Source organism: Populus trichocarpa, chromosome 18, assembly GCF_000002775.5.
Source record: "Populus trichocarpa isolate Nisqually-1 chromosome 18, P.trichocarpa_v4.1, whole genome shotgun sequence".
Taxonomy (NCBI): Eukaryota; Viridiplantae; Streptophyta; class Magnoliopsida; order Malpighiales; family Salicaceae; genus Populus; species Populus trichocarpa.
Genome location: NC_037302.2, coordinates 7,613,256 through 7,633,312, shown reverse-complemented (window position 1 = coordinate 7,633,312; position 20,057 = coordinate 7,613,256). Strand labels below are relative to the sequence as shown.

Genomic DNA, 20,057 nt, shown 5'->3' with positions numbered 1-20,057 from the left:
CTGGTGTACATTTTATGATTTTAACCTCAAAGAATTGAGTTGTCAGTGCTGTACGTGTCATTTTCCACTATGAGATGATTTGTACGGCTCTGTTTGCTTGTCATAATTACGGACAGAGCACACCCATTTTATTAACTTTCTATTCTCTAATGTTAATTAATTTACGTGTCTCTATTGCTTTTAGGCTCTCATGTTTTGTGACTGATTTTTTTTTTGTCAATTCAAATTTAGGCTAATGGTCTATGCTATTATTCATACCCCTATCTTTACCTTTTTTTTTAAAAAAAAAAAATTCAGATCTGGTTTTTTTTTGTAAATTTACAATTATATAATTAAATTAGATTATTGAATGATTTAAAAAAAAATATTAAGATAACAATATAATAAATTGACTTGGATTAATTCAAGTTAACCAGTTAAACTCGTGATCAAGTTTATGATATCATGATAACTTTATAAATTTTTTTGGAAATACTCAAATAAATTCGAGTTAAACTGTCAAACTAATGAAACCTTTTTTTATATTATATAAAAATTTGTTTTTCTAAGAAAAAAAGAAAAAATAAGATAGGCAAGTGAGACTAAAATAAAAAAGTAAGATTAATTTTTTAAAAGTTAAATAACAAAGAGATTTATTTTTTAAGTTAAATAATAAAAAAAATCTTTAAATAACAAAGGATTTTTTTTTTAAGTTTAAAAGATGCATTAAGAAAACAGGTTAGGTGTACGAGACTGATAGGTAGAAGACTTATCTTGGAGCTCTGGTGATAACGAAGTGATAATAATATCTAGGAGCATAGGAAGACTTCGACTGTTTAACTGAACCCTATCTTCTTTTTTCAAGTCTTTATAATTATCAAGGAGATTCAAGAAGTGAGGAGCTTGTAACTGTACCTCTACTCCTTCCGGATCGATGGCGAGGCTCAACTTATTTTATCTATTTGTGACACTGTTATTATCAATTAGTTTGAGGCCATGTTATGGTCTGCCGGAGAAGACGACAAGTGCTTTGTTCATCTTTGGGGACTCCACTGCTGACCCTGGCAACAATAACTACATCAACACCACCGCCGGCATGCGAGCGGATTGGAAACCTTATGGCCAGAATGGTTTTTTTGAAGCCCCTACAGGACGCTTCTCCGATGGCCGTGTCTTTGTTGATTTTATTGGTACCTATGTGCTCCACGCATATCTCTCGACTCTCTTTTTTATATGGTCAAAGTTTCATAAATAACTAGCCAGTAGAGCAGTAAATTATCTGCGAAGCTGATTGTTTTGTCATAATACCTATTTCCTTTGAGTGGTTATTTCTATTCAGTACGTAACCAAGTATATGTGTGAACTGGACAGCTGAGTATGCAAAATTGCCGATAATTCCTCCATTTTATCAACCGTCTGCTGATCTCACAAATGGTGTTAACTTCGCCTCGGGAGGGGCTGGAGTTCTTCCTCAGACCAATCAAGGGCTGGTAAGAAAATTAATAAGCAATATATTGATCTACAGTCTGGTGATGTTCAAAAATTAGTAACATATAAATAAAAGGTTATTTGGTGTATGGGATAGTAGCTAATGTATACGTTAACTATTTTCAAATCTACTAAGAAAAACAATTCTAATTTGGGAAACTTTTAGATTCTTTGATGGTAAAGTCAGTATTTTCTAAAATAATCAAGGTAGTAGAGAGTTTTTTCAGATCATGAATCTTTTTCTTGAAGCTCTCATAGAGGGCCCGCAGGGTCATTCCCTGATAACTTTAAATGAGAGATAAATATCTCTTACCTGATAAAAATATAGTGGGTCAATGAAGAACTTTGATACATCTAAAAAGATTTAGAAAGACTAGAGTTTAAGAGGTCAATTAGTAGAGAAGACTAGAGTTCTTTTCTGAGGTTTGACCAAAAGGAGATCAATCATTCCTCTAGACATGCCAATAAAAGGATGATGTTAAATCAATTCAAATTAACACAAAAGAAATACAAATATAAGAGAGAAGGAGTCTATAAATCTCATTAATATGTTTATTCTAAAGTACTTGTTTTAACCTAAATACAAAGAGATTATATATAAGTTAAACTAAAAATGTTATTCTACTCTTAATAAATAAAACAAGTATTATTTAACATCTCCCCTCAAATTCACGATGCGGTAGCTACAAGTATCGAGAGTTTGCCAACTAGAAAACAAAAACAAGAAACGGAATGCGAATTGGTAAAAAAATCTATAATTTGCAAGAAAAAAGAAACAAAAGGCAAAGTAATGATGTCATGCTTGATGTTACGATGTCGCGGTCGCACAAATTAATTACCCTAGCTTAAAACACAACACACAAGATAGTATAGAGCAAGCAAGGGGTCGATCCCATGAGGAAGATTCAAGTCAGATTTTTATGTTAGATGATATGCAATTTAGGGGGGTTAGACGTTATCTAGGCTAAAGCAAAAAAAAAACAGAAAACTATCAAATGAAATTTAATAAAATCAGAAAATTATCAAGAGAACAAACCTTGGTTGCAAGTAAACATCCACGTACGGAAATCAGAACTGATCATGGAAACGAAACATCAATTTATATTCTGAATATTTATCTCTTCTTAGCATTGGTTAGTTAACGGATCCGCCGTATAACTAACCCTAACCATCAAACAACCACAGTGTCCGCCCTAGTAATTTAATTCAATGGCAGCCTTAAGAACTAGATAAGTTGATTAATCAAGAAAACATAACTGTCTGCAGTCTATGTTTGATTTGATTGAATGTTCTCCCTAAGATTAATAATGTAGATTCGCCACAATTATTAAACTCAATTGCTTCACAAGTTCATATACCACAACTCCGGTTTTGATATCAAATAGATTGTCTACAGTAATAACTTAGAGTCCGCTCTAGCAATTAAAATAAAAAATCATAGGAAAAATAAGCATAGGAGAACAAACATATTTATCATATAAACTAAAAAGAAAAGGTTAAATAAATCTCACAGTTCTTGAAATCCAAAGGTTTCTGTGTCCTTGCAACCAAGAAAACGAGTTTATCCTTGCATGTTTGTTGAACAACTAATCAAAAAGAAGGAAAAATGCATGATTTAGGGTTTCTTAGAGGAAGCAGGCGTTTTTCTCCTATTGGCTAGCTGCCCCCCTTCTCTTCTCTCATTCTTTTTATATCCTAGGAAACCCTCGTCTCTATTTTACAAAATAGTCCTCCCTTAAGTAGACAGTTTACATTTAAATACTTCAATAACTATTTTCCTAAAAAATGAGAATTAGCCTTGCATGAAATCTTCAATCTTTGACTTAGAGGAGCTAAATTGCTGAAATAAAAACTTGGATATCGGTTTAGATGTTTTGGAACGTAATTTGAACTCGTTTCTTCACGAAACCTGTTTGCTGGCAGAATTCAGTTGTCATTTTTGAAAACTCATATCTCCCTCATATGAAATCGTTGTTTTCTAAACATTGGAGCGTTGATAGGACTTTGAGTCAGGAATCCAAAAAAATTGAGTTTGCATCAATTGGACTTCTGTAGCTCCAGATATTCAAGTTGGAATGGACGAAGGTCAACACTGGCAGATTGTGAGATTTGACTTTGAAGGCTGCGATTTCCATGCTCTTTCTTATTTTATTTTCTTGCCTTAGATTTCCAGAAAGGTATGGATGTTAGTTTTTTAATGTCACTGGAATCACTTCATTTCGACCTCTAGAGCTCACGCTCTGCACAAAACATCGACTAAAGGTCAAATCTGCCAATTACCTCCAATTTACTCCTTTTTGCATCTTTCATCCAAAAGTGCCTTCAAAACATAAAACAAAGAATATCAAGGCATTTTATATATAAAATATAGGAAAACACTAGTTAAATGTGGGTGAAACTATCGAATAATATGGTTGCATCACTTGAGATGATGATGAGTAAGATGACAATCGATCTCAATATGCTTAGTTCGTTCATGAAAAACCAAGTTGTAAGCAATCTGAATATAACTCTGGTTGTTACAATACTTACAAGTAGGATGAGAAAGTGAAACTCTCATATCCGCAAGTAACCAACGTAACCAAACAATCTCATTGGTAGTAGATGTCAAAGCATGATATTCTGCTTCGGTTGAGGATTGAGAAACAATAGATTGTTTCTTGCTCTTCCGAGAAATAAGAGAATCACCTTAAGTGATACAAATACCTATAACAGACTTATGATCTGTGTGATAACTGTCATGATCAACATCAGAGTATGCACGCAACTCAAAGGAAGAAGTGGATGGAAGTAAAAGACTCTAAAAGACTATACCCTGAAGATATCGCAAAATACGAAAAATAGTTGCTCAGTGAATAATAGTAAGAGAATCAACAAACTGACTAACAACATAAACAACATATACAATATTTGGACGAGTAATGGTGAGATATAATAAGCTCCCAACAATAGAATGATATAAAGTAGGATCTGTCAAAGGTAAACCATTAGAAGAAGAATACCTTGCGTTAACTTCAATTGGAGTATCTACACTCTTATTATCAATAAGTCTAGCCAGTTCAAGAATATCTGCAATATATTTCGACTGAGAAAGAAGGTAACCTCTGGGTGAGTAATCTACCTCAATACCCAGAAAATATCAAAGATAACCAAAATCCTTCATTTCAAATTGTCTAGCTAACTTTGTCTTCAAAATTGAGATATCATCAATGTCATCACCAGTAATAATCATGTCATCAACATATAAGGACAAAATGATACGACCTACATCAGTGCACTTAATTAAAAGAACAGAATCATGACTACTAGAAACAAATCCAAGAGACTAGATCACAACATAAAATTTCTCAAACCAAGCACGGGGTGCTTATTTGAGACCATATAATGCTTTCTTGAGCTTACAAACATATCCAGAGTCATGTGAAACACTGGGAGGAAGCGTCATATAAACTTCTATTTAAAGATCTCCATCCAAGAAGACATTTTTAACATCAAGCTGAGAGATATGTCATTGACGAACTGAAGCTATAATAATAAGAGTACGAATAATAGTCATTTTTGCAGCAGGGGCAAATGTCTTATTATAATCCATACCATACTGTTGAGAGTATCCTTTTGCAACTAACCTAACTTTATATCATTCAATAAACCCATCAAAATTAGTCTTGATCTTATACACCCAACAACAACCAACAACACTCTTACTAGGAGGTAGAGAAACCAAATCCCAAGTATCTGTTATATACAAAACAGAAAGTTTCTCATCCATAACTTGCTGCCAAAGAGGATAAAAAATTTCCTTTTTATAGGAAGAGGGCTCAGAGAGATAATGAATATAAGCTAAAAAGGAAGTAAATGATGAAGAATAAGCAAAATCTAGTAGTTTTGTGGACTTATGAATACGTATGGATTGATGTAGAGGTGTATCCACAATCTCATATAAAGTTTGAGGGGTTGTAGATGAGAATGGAGCTTCAGGTGTGTTAGAGAGTAAAATGTCAATACCTATAGATTGATGAATATAAATTGGTCGAACATGGGGAGGGGTATCTGAGGTACTAGGAACGTAAGATGATAAACTATCAGAATCCTCAAAAAAAGGATTTATACAAATAAGATCAGATGTAGTAAGGCTATGAGTAGTGGATGAAATAGAAAAGAAAGGTATATACTCGAGAAAGACAACATGACGAGACATATAAAGTTTATGAGTTATTGGATCAAAACAACGATACCTTTTTTTACCTTCATCATAACCCAAAAAGACACAAATAGTAGATCGAGAGGACAACTTACTGCGTTCTACATGAAGATGAAGAACGAAACAAGTACAACTAAAAACTCTAAAGAAGGAATAATCAAGGATATACTTATATAACTTTTCAAAAGGACATAAACTCGAATTATGAGAAAATAGAATTGTATTAATCAAATTTACAGTAGTAAGGACAACTTTTTCCCAAAACTCACTAGGAACATAAGCAAACAATATGAAAGAATGAGCAGTTTCGATAATATGCCTATGTTTTCTCTCAGCAACTCTATTTTGCTCATGAGTATCTGTACATGAAGTTTGGTGAATGGTTCCATTTATGGCAAGCAACTAACAGAATTTATTAGAGGTATATTCTCCACCCAAATCACACCTAAAGCATTTGATTACAGTAGAATGTGAAGTTTTGACAAGAGCTTGAAAGGCTGTATATATCTTAAAGAATTCAAAATGATATTTCATTAAATAAACCCAACAATAACGACTATGATCATCAATAAATAAAACATAATATCAATACCCTCCTTTTGTGGCAACAAGAGAAGGTCATCATACATCAAAATGAATCAAGTCAAATGGTGAAAAAGAAACATAAATACTTCAATTAAAAGGTAAAGAGGAAAATTTTGCTACTTTACATCCACTACAATCAGAAATATCACAAGTTTACAAATTTCCTAAAACTCTTGTGAATGCCAAAAATCTCAAACGTGAAGATGAAACATGACCTAAACAAGAATGTCATAAATAAAAAATAGAATATGAAGGACTTCAATGAAAAGAAGACAAATCAACAGTACTAGTAGCAGCAGTGACAACTAACACTTTTAACTCATCCAAAATATGTAGTTTATTCTCTTTACAGACTATCCCAATCAGCTTCTGAGACTGAAGATCTTATACACAACAAAAAGAAGAAGAAGAAATGACTAAATAATCATCAGAATCACATAATTGACCAACAAAAGCAAGATTCAATCTAAGTTTTGAAATAAAATAAACATTAGGGAGAGACAAGTGAGGTGTGACAACAGAATCAACACCTGCTAAGGGCATGAGAGTGCCATTAGTAGTCATAACAGGAATGGAAGGCAAATAGGACATAAAGGTAAAAGATGAAGAATCTGAATACATATGATGTGAAGCACCAGAATCCAAAACTCATTCACAATATGACATACCTAAGAAAATATGAGACAACTGACCTACAGAAGGAGAAATGGACATTGCTTGTGGTTGTAAGGAGATAAACTTCTGAAATTGCTCAGCCAGAGTACTAGAATCGGTGATAGAGCCTCATGAAGCTACTGCTGCAATATTGTGGTGTGATGGTTTATAACCCTGAGATTGTGACTGGCTGCAGACTTTCAAGCTTAATTCTGTTGTCTTAACTTAGGACACTAAGCCTTCCAATAACCTTTATGCTTACAAAAACTGCACTCGTCGAAGGCAACCCTTGTGTAAGGCTTATTCTGATGATTAGAGAATGACTTAGATGATACTGCTAGTACAAAAGGATTCAAAGCAGATAGAATTCCCTTTTTAAAATAAGACTAAAGATGTATTTCTTAAGCCAATAGCTCATTGATAATAGAGTCAATAGAAGACAGTGGAGAACGATGCAGAATTGAACCTCTAAGTCCTTTCAAATCACTGCAAAGTACTGTTAAAAATTGTATTAATCGTTGATGCTCTCTACGATCAATATAGGCACCACATGCTTTAATTTTGTCAATTCTATAAGAGCTAATTGATCCCAAAGATCTGTCATAGCAAATTGATCAACAGAAGGCAGTGGAGAACGATGCAGAATTGAACCTCTAAGTCCTTCAAAATCACTGTGAAGCGCTGTTAAAAATTGTATCAATCGTTGCTGCTCCCTACGATCAATATAGGCACCACATGCCTTTAATTTTGCTGATTTTGTAAGAGCCAATTGATCCCAAAGATCTGTCATAGCAAAATCAAACTCTTGAATACTCATATTCTTCTAATGAAGAGTTCGCATGTCATTCTCTTATTGATACTGCTTTGTAAAATTTGATTGTGTGAATAACCTTTGTAGATGATCCCAAACCTCATTTGCTGTCTCATACTTTGCCAATTACATACCTATGAAATGCTCAACAAAATTGTTGATCCAAGTAATAATCTTTGCTTTGTTTGCTTTCCATCTATCTATCAAAGTAGCATCCCCCTCTTCAGTATTTTTGGGTATCACATAAGTTCCACTAACATATCCCCACATCTTTTTACCCTTAATGAAATTTCTAATTACATAACTCCAGTACAAATAATTCTTTCCATCCAACCTCACACTCACAAGCTGAAGTGAATCATCCTTTTCAGTAGCCATAATCAACAAACAAAGAAAATCAGAACGCAAAAGCAGCGAAAGACAAAGTACTAGATTGCAGAAACTGAACAAATATCTTCTCAAAGCTATACAATTACTCCAAAACACAAAAAAATTGCAGAACCTGAACGCAAATACCGAATTGCAGAAATTGAAGGGAAGATAAAATACAAAAACAATGGTAGAAACATAACGTAAATACAAAACTACAGAAGCTAAAGGAAAGACAAAATACCAGATTCGCAGAAAAAGAAACAATATTACTCCATAAAAAAGTATTCTGATACTCTGTTAAAGCAATTCAAATTAACATAAAAGAAATACGAACATAAAAAAGAAAGAGGCTAGAGTTCTCATTAATCTGTTTATTCTAAAGTGCTCGTTTTAACATAAATACAAAGAGATTATATATATGTTAAATTAAAAATACTATTTTACCCTTAATAAATAAAACAAGATAAATGTATTATTTAACAAATGATAATTATCTTGGACTTGGCTAATTACCAAGTTCAAATATCTTGGGTTTGACATGCGTGCCAGACTCATGCTATTTTGAACATAGCACATCGCCAAGTCCAAGCACCGTGGATTTGGCTTGTTACCAAGCCCAAATGTATTGGGTCTGGCATCCGTGCCAGACCCACGCTACCTTGGACTTGGCTGACTACCAAGTCCAGACATCTTAGAGTTGGTTGACTGCTGTTGCGATGTCGCGGTCGTACAAATTAATTACCCTAGCTTCAAACACAACACACAAGATAGTATAGAGCAAGCAAGGGGTCGATCCCACGAGAAAGTTGCAAGTCAGATTTTTATGTTGTACGTTATGTAATTGGGGGGATTTGGTTTGTGATTATCTAAACTATGACAGCAATTAAACTAGCAAACAAAATCAACTAAAACCGAAACTTATCAAGAAAACAAACCTTGGTCGCAAGCACACATCTACCAATGGAAATTAGAACCGATCCTTGAAATGAAAATTGTAGTTTATGTTCTGAAATTTTATCTTTTCTTAACGTTGATTAATTAACGGATCCGCCGTATAACTAATCCTAACCAACAAACAATCAAAGTGTCCGCACTAATGATTCAATTTAATGGTAGCTTTAAGAACTAGATAATTTCATCAAGATTAACATACAAGTTGTCCGCAGCTTGTGTCACTTTGTTCAAATGTTCTCCCTAAGTTCAATAACGTAGTTCCGCCACAATTATCAAGCTTAGTTGCTTCACAAGTTCATATATCACAACTCCGGTTTTGATATTAAACTTAGCAATAGATTGTTCACAACAATAACTTAGAGTCCGCTCTAGCAATCATCAACAACAATCATAGGAAATATGCATAGGAAAACAATCATACTCATTCATAACATAAACTGAAAATAAAAGGAACAATAAATCTCACGGTTCTTGAAATCCGAAGGTTTGTTGTGTCCTTGCAACCAAGAAAAGAGCTTAGCCTTGCATAACTATTGAACAACTACTTCTAAAGAATGAAAAGAGCATGATTTTTGGGTTTGTAGAGGAGAGAATTTGTGTTTATTTTCTGCTGGCTGCTGCCTCCTTCTGCTCTCCCTCTTTTCTGCTGGCTGCTGCCTCCTTCTCTCTTTCTTTTTATATGCTAAGAAACCCTAGTCTCTATTTTACAAAATAGTCCTTCCTTGAGTTGGCAGTTTACATTTTAGTACTTCAATAACTATGTTTCCTAAAAGAAGAAATAGCCTTACATGAAATATTCAAGCTCTGATTTAGAGGAGCTAAATTGCTGATATAAAAACTTGGATGTCGGTTTAGATGCTTCGGAATGTAATTTGGACTTGTTTCTTCACGAAACCTGTTTGCTGGCAGAATTCAGTTGTCATCTTTGAAAAATCATATCTCCCTCATATGACATTGTTTTTGGCTGACAATTGGAGCGTTGATAGGTCTCTAAGTCAGGAATCCACTAAAATTGAGTTTGCATCAATTGGACTTCTGTAGCTCCAGATATTAAATTTTGAATGGCTAAAGGTCAACACTGGCAGAATGCGAGATTTGACTTTGCAGGATGTGATTTCCATGATCTTTCTCTTTTTATTTTTCTTGCATTACATTTCCATAAAGGTATGGATGTTAGCTTTTTAGTGCCACTGGAATTACTTCATTTCGATCTCTAGAACTCACGCTCTGCACAAAACATCGACTGAACATCAAATCTGCCAATTTACTCCTTTTTGCATCTTTCATCCAAAAGTACCTTCAAAACATAAAACAAAGAATATCAAGACATTTTATATATAAAACATGGACAAAACATTAGGTAGATGTGGGTGAAACTATCGAATAATATGGTTACATCAAATACCCCCACACTTAGCTCTTGCTCGTCCTCGAGAAAGGATAAATAAAATCAAATTGAAAAGAACTATGATCAATCTCTTAATCTCCCATCAATGTCCAAGACTATATGCATTATAAACAAGAATACAATAAAAAATGATAAATAGTATAATTCTCATGAATTCATTTACATGCAAACTTCAAAACTCAATTAATCGTCGGGATTTAAATGAAATCTATGCCATGTCAAAGTGATAGGTCCTCTCATTGATATACACTCCAACACTCACGTGTTTAGGGTTTATGTGTTTCAATCTCTCAAATTCAATCAATGAATATGTTTTACCATAAGCTGGCTTTTCAATCTTATCTCTATTACTAACATATTACAAACAATGCATGAATTAAAAGGTCTTATTTTCTGGTTGTAATGGGGCTAAGGTTAAGGTGAGGTAAAAGAAAAGGTTCAAACCAAATAAAGTAGAGCATTCTGAAAAATGATATTTCAAACAAGATATTCCATCAAAGCACATAAATTTTCCATCTTTAATCACCAATGCTTAACTTCTTTTGATTTCAAGCTTTTTCAACATAAAATCTTAAGAACATAAAGGAACAATTTTTTTTTTCTTTTGTTTTTTTACCTTTGGCAACTTTGCCCATCTTTTCATCAAGCATCACTTCTTCTTTCTTTTCACATAATTTCCAACCATAATTCCATGAGATATCATAAGTATATGCTATACTAATCCTTGGCCAGGGGAAAAGAAAAACATATAAAAAGTTAAGGCTTATACATGGATAAAGTAAAGAAAAGATAAACAAGCTCAAAAGGGGCTCACTAAGGATAATATGCTTTAGGTTGGCTTTTTGGCTCAAGTGGTTAAAATTCCTAATGCCTTTATCATCTTCATGTATATATGTAATGTGAATGTAATCTCAACAAGATATGAAGTAAGTTCTAGCGATACATATCATTGAAAGAATGCATAATCAAAGAATATAATGTTGAAGGCTCAAAAGCTTGCATTGGTATAACACTATAAAGTCAACATGGCATATTCTTAAAGTCAATCCTTAAACCAATTAAACCTTAAAATTTACATGCATACTCCTTCATTTGATTTATATCTTCATCTATCTCAACTAATTCTCATACATAATACTCATATTCTCAAAAACCAATGGGAGTTCAAAAGATCAAACATAATTTTTTTTTGAAAAATAACAAAGAAAACCAAAATTAGAAAACCAACATTCTCCCAATACCCCCACACTTAAAACACAACATTGTCCTCAATGTTGAAATAAAAGAAAAGGAATATAGGAGAATGACAAAAATAAAGTAAAATGCGAAAAATAAAAGATAAGGGAAAAGAAAGCAAATCTGTTTTTTTTTCTTTGTATGCTGGGTTGCCTCCCAGTAAGCGCTTTTGTTTTATGTCATTGGCTTGACATGTGGCATGCTCATTCTTCATAGATTGGTTCAGCTAACTCTACAAAAGCGGTGAGTTCTGTCGTCCAACCTTCATAGAAAGGTTTCAAACGATGCCCATTGACCTTGAGTACTTTGTTGGTTTCTAAACTTGTAATTTCAACTGCACCATAAGGAAAAACATTAGAAATAACAAAGGGTCCAATCCAACGAGAGCGCAATTTTTCAGGAAAAAGTTTCAAACATGAATGATAAAGAAGGACTTTGTCTCCAACATGAAACTCCTTTCTTGTAAGCATTCGGTCATGAAGACTCTTAGTCTTTTCTTTGTAAATCCTTGCATTCTCATAAGTATCATTTTGAATTTCTTCCAATGTAATTCCAATCTTTTTGGGCACCAAAAGGATAGGCGCCACCCATTCATTGTCTATAATGGGGTAAATGACTCCTGCATCATGAGGAACAGTTTGCAAAGCTTGCAAAGCCAATGCTGATTCATGCATGTTTTGGGGAACACATATATGCCTGTCCATCTCTTCTATCTTGGTAAAATCATAGTCATAGCTCAAAGCTACGTTTAGTCCATCCTCACTATCAAAATCATAAACTTGCTGCACACACTTATCAACTTGGTTATAACATGTGATAGAATAAACATTGCTATAAGGATATGTCATTGCATCATGAAAATTAAATTCAATTTTTTCATCTCCTACCTCCATAGACAAAGTATCCTTACCACAATCAATCTTTGCGTTGGCGGTTTTCAAGAATGGTCTCCCAAACAATATAGGAGTGCTGGTTGATGAATCACAAGAATCATGTTCCATATCAAGAATATAAAAATCACATGGAATAACCAAACTATCAATCCTGACTAGGACATCTTCTATCACACCAAGTGGGTAAACAAAACTACGATCCGCAAGTTGTATTACAATGCTAGTTTTATTCAGACTAAGAGAATCATAAACATGTTTGGGCATAACACTAATGGATGCACCTAAATCGCACAAGGCCCTTTTGAAACTAGCATTACCAATAACACATGGGATAGTAAACGCACCTGAGTCTTTTTGCTTTAAAGGCATATTCTTTTGAACAATAGCAGATACAACTTCACCCATACTTACCATTTCATGACCTTTTAGTTTGAAAGCTCTCTTGGTAGTACACAACTCCTTCAAGAATTTGGCATATTTTGGAATTTGCTTGATAGCATCAAGCAAAGGAATGTTGAGTTCTACTTTCTTGAAAACCTCTAAAATCTCTTTTTCTTTGTCTTCTTTCTTTGACCTAGAAGAACTCACAGGAAAGGGTGGAATTATTTTAAAACTGGAATTCATTGAGTGAGGAGTTACCTTTGGAATGTTGGTCGTTGTTTCAGTTTGGGAAGGAGAAGGATGTTTTTTCTTTGTACTCAATTCGGTTTCTATCTCTTCTTCTTCCTTCATCTCAATCTGTTTCGACCTTTGTCTTTCAAGTTCTTTCCCACTTCGCAGCATTATTGCACTAACATTCTCTATTGGATTCAAAGCTTGGAAGGGCAATTTTCCATTCATTTGTGCTTCCAATTTCCCCACACTTGAAGCTACTTGCCCCATTTGCTTCTCCAAGTTGTGAATACTTGACCTTGTTTCCTGTTGAAAAGACATGACATGTTGTTGCAAGGTCACAGTGTTAGAAGCCAAAGTTTTCATCATCTCACGAAGATCATCATTGGATGATGACCCCATAACATTGGAGTTTGTGAATGGAGGGGGTTGTCTTGCTTGATAATTCTGTTGGGGCTGAAATCCATGGGGATGGAACTGTCGGCCTTGATTGCCTTGTTGAGGTGGGTTCCCATAGCATAAGTTGGGATGATCTCTCCATCCGAGATTGTACGTGGTGGAAAATGGATCATATTTACGCTGGGGTTGTCCGTTGAATGCTTCATCAATTGCATGAGCTTGTTCAATGTAATCTTCTTGCATTGTTGGGCACATATCGGAAGCATGTCCTTGGAAGGAGCATATGCTACAAACTTTCACCTGCTGCACATTTCCACAAGCCAAAGAACGCACAAGAGAAGTAAGATCATTAACTTTATTTTCAAGGTTAGAAATACTTACCTCATTTACTCGTTTGTTGGAGAAGTCTCCACGAGTGCCAAACTGTTTTGAGTTGGCTGCCATGTTTGAGATCAATTGGCGTGCAGCCTCGGGTGTCTTATCTACCAATGCCCCTCCACTTGCAGCATCAATGATACTACGGTCAGTAGGCATCAATCCTTCATAGAAATATTGAATGAGCAGCTGATCGGGTATTTGATGATGAAGGCATTGAATACACAATTGCTCAAATCTTTCCCAATACTCGGAAAGTGTCTCTCCATGAGATTGCCGAATCCCACATATTTCTTTCCTTATGTTGGCAACTCGAGATGCTGGGAAATACTTCTCAAGGAAGATCTTCTTCATGGCATCCAAGTTCCAATAGAACTTGGGAGAATAGAGAAAAACCATGCCTTTGCTGCCCCTTTTAAAGAGAAAGGGAAAGCTTTCAACTTAACTTGTTCTTCATCAACTCCATTCGGTTTCATGCCAACACAAACCATATGGAACTCCTTGAGATGAGTATGAGGATCTTCTCCTACAAGACCATTGAATATTGGTAACAAATGTATAAAACCAGATTTGAGCTCAAAGTTTACATTATTGTCAATGTTTATGCACAATGGTTGATTTTCCACGTTAGGAGCAGCAAGCTCATTGAGTGTTTGTTGTCGTGCAACCGCCATGGTGTTGAGGCGAGGTTCCTTTCTTAACCTGCGTAAAGTGCTTTCTATTTCAAGATCAACCTGCACTTGAATTTGATTAGTATAACGGGTCACAGGCATAAATTGCTAAGAAAACTCAAAAGAAAGTAACCACACAAGAGATCGAAAACAATGCAAATTGTACGAAAATCCTACGGTAGAAAACTAAAACTGCCTAAAAACACTAGAAAACAGCGGAATTTGGCCTCATTAGGGTGGGGCTAGTGATATCACTAGTCCTGTTCATAACGTCGTTTCCCTTCAGGAAAAAAAAGGCCGCTACCTAATTCCACCAAAAATTATTTTTTGAACAGTACCGTTGCCGCAAGTGAACAGTACCGTCGCAAGCAAAAATTCTGTTTCTCTTTTTTTTTTTAATCACAGCAAATAAAAAAAACAGTACAAGCACAAGAATCAACTAAAATTACCTCCCCGGCAACGGCGCCAAAATTTGTTGCGATATCGCGGTCGCACAAATTAATTACCCTAGCTTCAAACACAACACACAAGATAGTATAGAGCAAGCAAGGGGTCGATCCCACGAGGAAGTTTCAAGTCAGATTTTTATGTTGTACGTTATGTAATTGGGGGGATTTGGTTTGTGATTATCTAAACTATGGCAGCAATTAAACTAGCAAACAAAATCAATTAAAACCAAAACTTATCAAGAAAACAAACCTTGGTCGCAAGCACACATCCACCAACGGAAATTAGAACCGATCCTTGAAACAAAAATTGCAGTTTATGTTCTGAAATTTTATCTTTTCTTAACGTTGATTAATTAACGGATTCGCCGTATAACTAATCCTAACCAACAAACAATCAAAGTGTCCGCACTAATGATTCAATTTAATGGTAGCTTTAAGAACTAGATAATTTCATCAAGATTAACATACAAGTTGTCCGCAGCTTGTGTCACTTTGTTCAAATGTTCTCTCTAAGTTCAATAACGTAGTTCCGCCACAATTATCAAGCTTAGTTGCTTCACAAGTTCATATATCACAACTCCGGTTTTGATATTAAACTTAGCAATAGATTGTTCACAACAATAACTTAGAGTCCGCTCTAGCAATCATCAACAACAATCATAGGAAATATGCATAGGAAAACAATCATACTCATTCATAACATAAACTGAAAATAAAAGGAAGAATAAATCTCACGGTTCTTGAAATCCGAAGGTTTGTTGTGTCCTTGCAACCAAGAAAAGAGCTTAGCCTTGCATAACTATTGAACAACTACTTCTAAAGAATGAAAAGAGCATGATTTTTGGGTTTGTAGAGGAGAGAATTTGTGTTTATTTTCTGCTGGCTGCTGCCTCCTTCTGCTCTCCCTCTTTTCTGCTGGCTGCTGCCTCCTTCTCTCTTTCTTTTTATATGCTAAGAAACCCTAGTCTCTATTTTACAAAATAGTCCTTCCTTGAGTTGGCAGTTTACATTTAAGTACTTCAATAACTATTTTTCCTAAAAGGAGAAATAGCCTTGCATGAAATCTTCAAGCTCTGACTTAGAGGAGCTAAATTGCTGATATAAAAACTTGGATGTCGGTTTAGATGCTTCGGAATGTAATTTGGACTTGTTTCTTCACGAAACCTGTTTGCTGGCAGAATTCAGTTGTCATCTTTTAAAAATCATATCTCCCTCATATGACATTGTTTTTGGCTGACATTTGGAGCGTTGATAGGTATTTAAGTCAGGAATCCACTAAAATTGAGTTTGCATCAATTGGACTTCTGTAGCTCCAGATATTAAATTTTGAATGGCCAAAGGTCAACACTGGCAGAATGCGAGATTTGACTTTGCAGGATGTGATTTCCATGATCTTTCTCTTTTTATTTTTCTTGCATTACATTTCCATAAAGGTATGGATGTTAGCTTTTTAGTGCCACTGGAATCACTTCATTTCGATCTCTAGAACTCACGCTCTGCACAAAACATCGACTGAACGTCAAATCTACCAATTACCTCCAATTTACTCCTTTTTGCATCTTTCATCCAAAAGTACCTTCAAAACATAAAATAAAGAATATCAAGACATTTTATATATAAAACATGGACAAAACATTAGGTAGATGTGGGTGAAACTATCGAATAATATGGTTAAATCAACTGTTAAGTCCAAGTGTATTGGGTCTGGCATGCGTGCCAAGCCTACACTACCTTGGACTTGATGTACTGTCAATTCCAAACACCTTGGACTTGGCTAATTGCGAAGTCCAAGCATATTGGGTCTGGCATCCGTGCCAGACCCATGCCACATTGGACTTGGTCCAAGTACATTGGATTTAGCTAACCGTCAAGTTTAAGCGTATTGGGTTTGACATGCGTGCCAGACCCACATTACCTTGGACTTTGCTTGGAATTGGCTGACTACCAAGTTCAAACGCCTTGAACTTGGCTGACTGCCAAGCACAAGCGTATTGTATCTAGCATGCTTGCCAGACCCATGCCACCTTGAATTTGGCTAACTGTCAAGTCCAAGTACCTTGAACCTTGGACTTGGCAGACCGCCAAGTCCAAGCGTATTGAGTTTGGCATGCGTGCCAGACCCACTTTACTTTGGACTTTACTTGGACTTAGCTGACTATCAAACCCAAGTGTATTGAGTCTAGCATGCGTGCCAGACCCACGCTACCTTGGACTTGGTGCACTGCCAAGTCCAAGCGTATTAGGTCTGGCATGCGTGCCAGACCAGTGTTAGTATGCCAAGTCCAAACACCTTGAACTTGGCTAACTGTGAAGTCCAAGCATATCAGATCTACTTACCGGACCCATACATTTTTAAAAATAAATAAATAAAGCTAACTCATCAATTACCTATCCAATCATTGGGCTGGAGATGGAATCGGGGTTTGCACCAATTCAAAGTGAAAGGGTTTCTTAACTTGTTGCTTTCAATATTAGGTGGTTGACCTCCAGACACAGTTAAGATCTTTTGAAGAGGTGCAAAAGTCATTGACAGAAAACCTAGGAGAAGCAGAGGCAAAAGCTCTTTTATCAGAGGCAGTCTATTTCATCAGTGTTGGAAGCAACGATTACGTGGCAGGTTATCTAGGTAATCCAAAAATGCAAGAATATTTTGTGCCTGAAGTGTATGTTGAGATGGTCATTGGAAACTTGACAAATGCAATTCAGGTGAACCTTCTAATTAACTACATTTAATACTTCATCTATATGGTAATTAACCTGAGGTTGAATTGATTAATGTTAACTGTGTCTGTCCTTTTTATTTAGGTGTTGTATGAGAAAGGAGCCAGAAAATTTGGATTTCTCAGCTTGTGTCCTCTAGGTTGCATGCCACTCATGAGAGCTAGGAACCCCAAGTCCAGTGAAGGCGGTTGCTTTGAAGCAGCTTCTGGTCTTGCATTGGCACACAATAATGCTTTGAATGCTGTACTCACAAGCCTCGAGCAACTGCTGAAAGGTTTCAAGTATTGCAATCCTGAATTCTATACCTGGCTTTATGACAGAATTAATAATCCCGCAAGCTATGGTATGTGTGCTCTCCTTGATTAAAGTAGTGTGGTGCAGAATTTATTTCAGAAGAGTAACGTAGGCTCTATTGCAATATAATGTTATAGTATGTTGTTGGGATAAGCTAATTTCAATTACTCACAAGCAAAGTAACTGCTATTGACCCAAAATCAAGGTTTCAAAGAGGGGGTGAATGCTTGCTGTGGAACTGGACCGTATAATGGTGTCTACAGCTGTGGAGGCAAAAGGAAGCCCGTGGAGTTCCAGTTATGCGATAATGCTGATGATTATATTTGGTGGGATTCTGGCCATCCAACAGAGAGGATCCATGAGCAAATCGCCAAGACTTTATGGAAAGATGGACCTTCAGTAGGGCCATACAAGCTAGAAGACCTCTTTTTCGACAAGGAAAAGCTCACAATAGCTGATTTATTGGATGCCCCTGATGAAGAACACTTCCAATACTGAAGTTCTGCCTGCCTTTATAGTCCAATCAACTTCTCAACGCCGTGTGGGTGTAAAGGAATGCATGTCCATTACTCAGAGGGTGTCTGAGAGTGGCTTTCATCATTGCTAGAGTCATTTTACCACATACCAAACTGCCATGTTGTATGAATAAATGGAAAACGGCATGTTTATTGGTGTTAATAAAGCAGCTACAAGGACTTGCCTAACATTGAATCCCACGTAGCTATCCTTGTTTGGCCATCTGAGAAAATGTTTTTCATCGCTTGAATTGGCTTCTTTTCCATACAAGGGTGGATGAAATATCATCCTCGTCAACTTGTCCTAGTGTTCATGTTTCTTCAGAACCTCAGAATAGGATTCTTGCAAAAAAGCCCTAAAATTAACTTTCTTGTTGGGTAAAAAAAGCTCTAAAACCCAAGAGAACGAATTTTTGGTGATGATTAGCTCCCCCATCCCAAGACTTCGATCGATTTATACAATGGCAACATCAGGTCTGCTTCGCTTGCTCTCTCTCACCAATAAGAATTTTGCACACGTTCAACGAGGAACAAGTGTAAAATGCAAAGAATCAAGCAATGACAAATTAGGTGCATTGGCTGCCCTCCCTGCCAGATAAGCCAGGTGATTCGGACCTTTACTGTCTGATTATGTCTTCGTTAGTCGACAATGAAAAAATTAGGAGTGTATTTGGTATGGTTCATGAAAATTGATTTTTAACTATGAATTATAATTTAGAAATTCTTTTTTTATAAATAAATCTAAAAAAGGAACTTAGTATAAGTAGACTCCATACATTAAAAGTTAAAAAATTATTAATTCTTGATTTAAATAATTTCTAATCAAACATATTTATAATTATTTTATAAATTAAAGTTAAAAACCAGCTCATAAAAATCATATTATATATAACTTTACCGTATCAAACTTAATTAAATCATGCTAATTTGAAAAGTCAATACTTGCATGTATTGCGTGGATTTTTTTAATCTAAACTTTTTTTTATAAAGGAAATCATAAATCAAAATAAGAAGAGCAAAACATTACTAATTTATTTTTAAAAAAAATATATAATCATTTAGCATGTTTTGTATTTAATTTCTTGTAAATAATTTTTTTGTAAGAAATCTAATCCATCAAGTATAAGCTCTTGCAATGAGAAATTGTACAGCTAATTATAAAACCGTTGATGACCCTTAATTATTGGTCCATGCTAAAATAATTCATCGACTTGAGAATTCTATTGTTTACTTACCTTGAGAATTTCAAAATTCTCTAATTACCTTTTTGGTTAGGCTTCAATCAAATGTTTAATAAAACATTTTAACAAAAATATATCTAAAATCACCATTTAAAATTATATTTACTTGTCTCTGATGATGTCATTATCTCACATCGGCTAGGAGACGAGAACCTTAGTTGTTTATAAGCACAAAAAAAGACTTCTCTCCCTAAGAGGC

General features: G+C 35.2%; 1 protein-coding gene across 1 annotated transcript; it reads left to right on the top strand.

Annotated features, from left to right (window-relative positions):
* The first annotated feature begins 732 nt into the window (after positions 1 to 732).
* LOC7467919 (GDSL lipase) lies at positions 733 to 18,806 on the top strand. Its single transcript, XM_024590771.2, has 5 exons — positions 733 to 1,169; positions 1,351 to 1,469; positions 17,563 to 17,793; positions 17,893 to 18,151; positions 18,308 to 18,806. Exons 1-5 carry the CDS (start codon positions 914 to 916, stop codon positions 18,598 to 18,600), a joined length of 1,158 nt encoding a protein of 385 aa, XP_024446539.1. The 5' UTR covers positions 733 to 913; the 3' UTR covers positions 18,601 to 18,806.
* Positions 18,807 to 20,057: the final 1,251 nt, after the last annotated feature.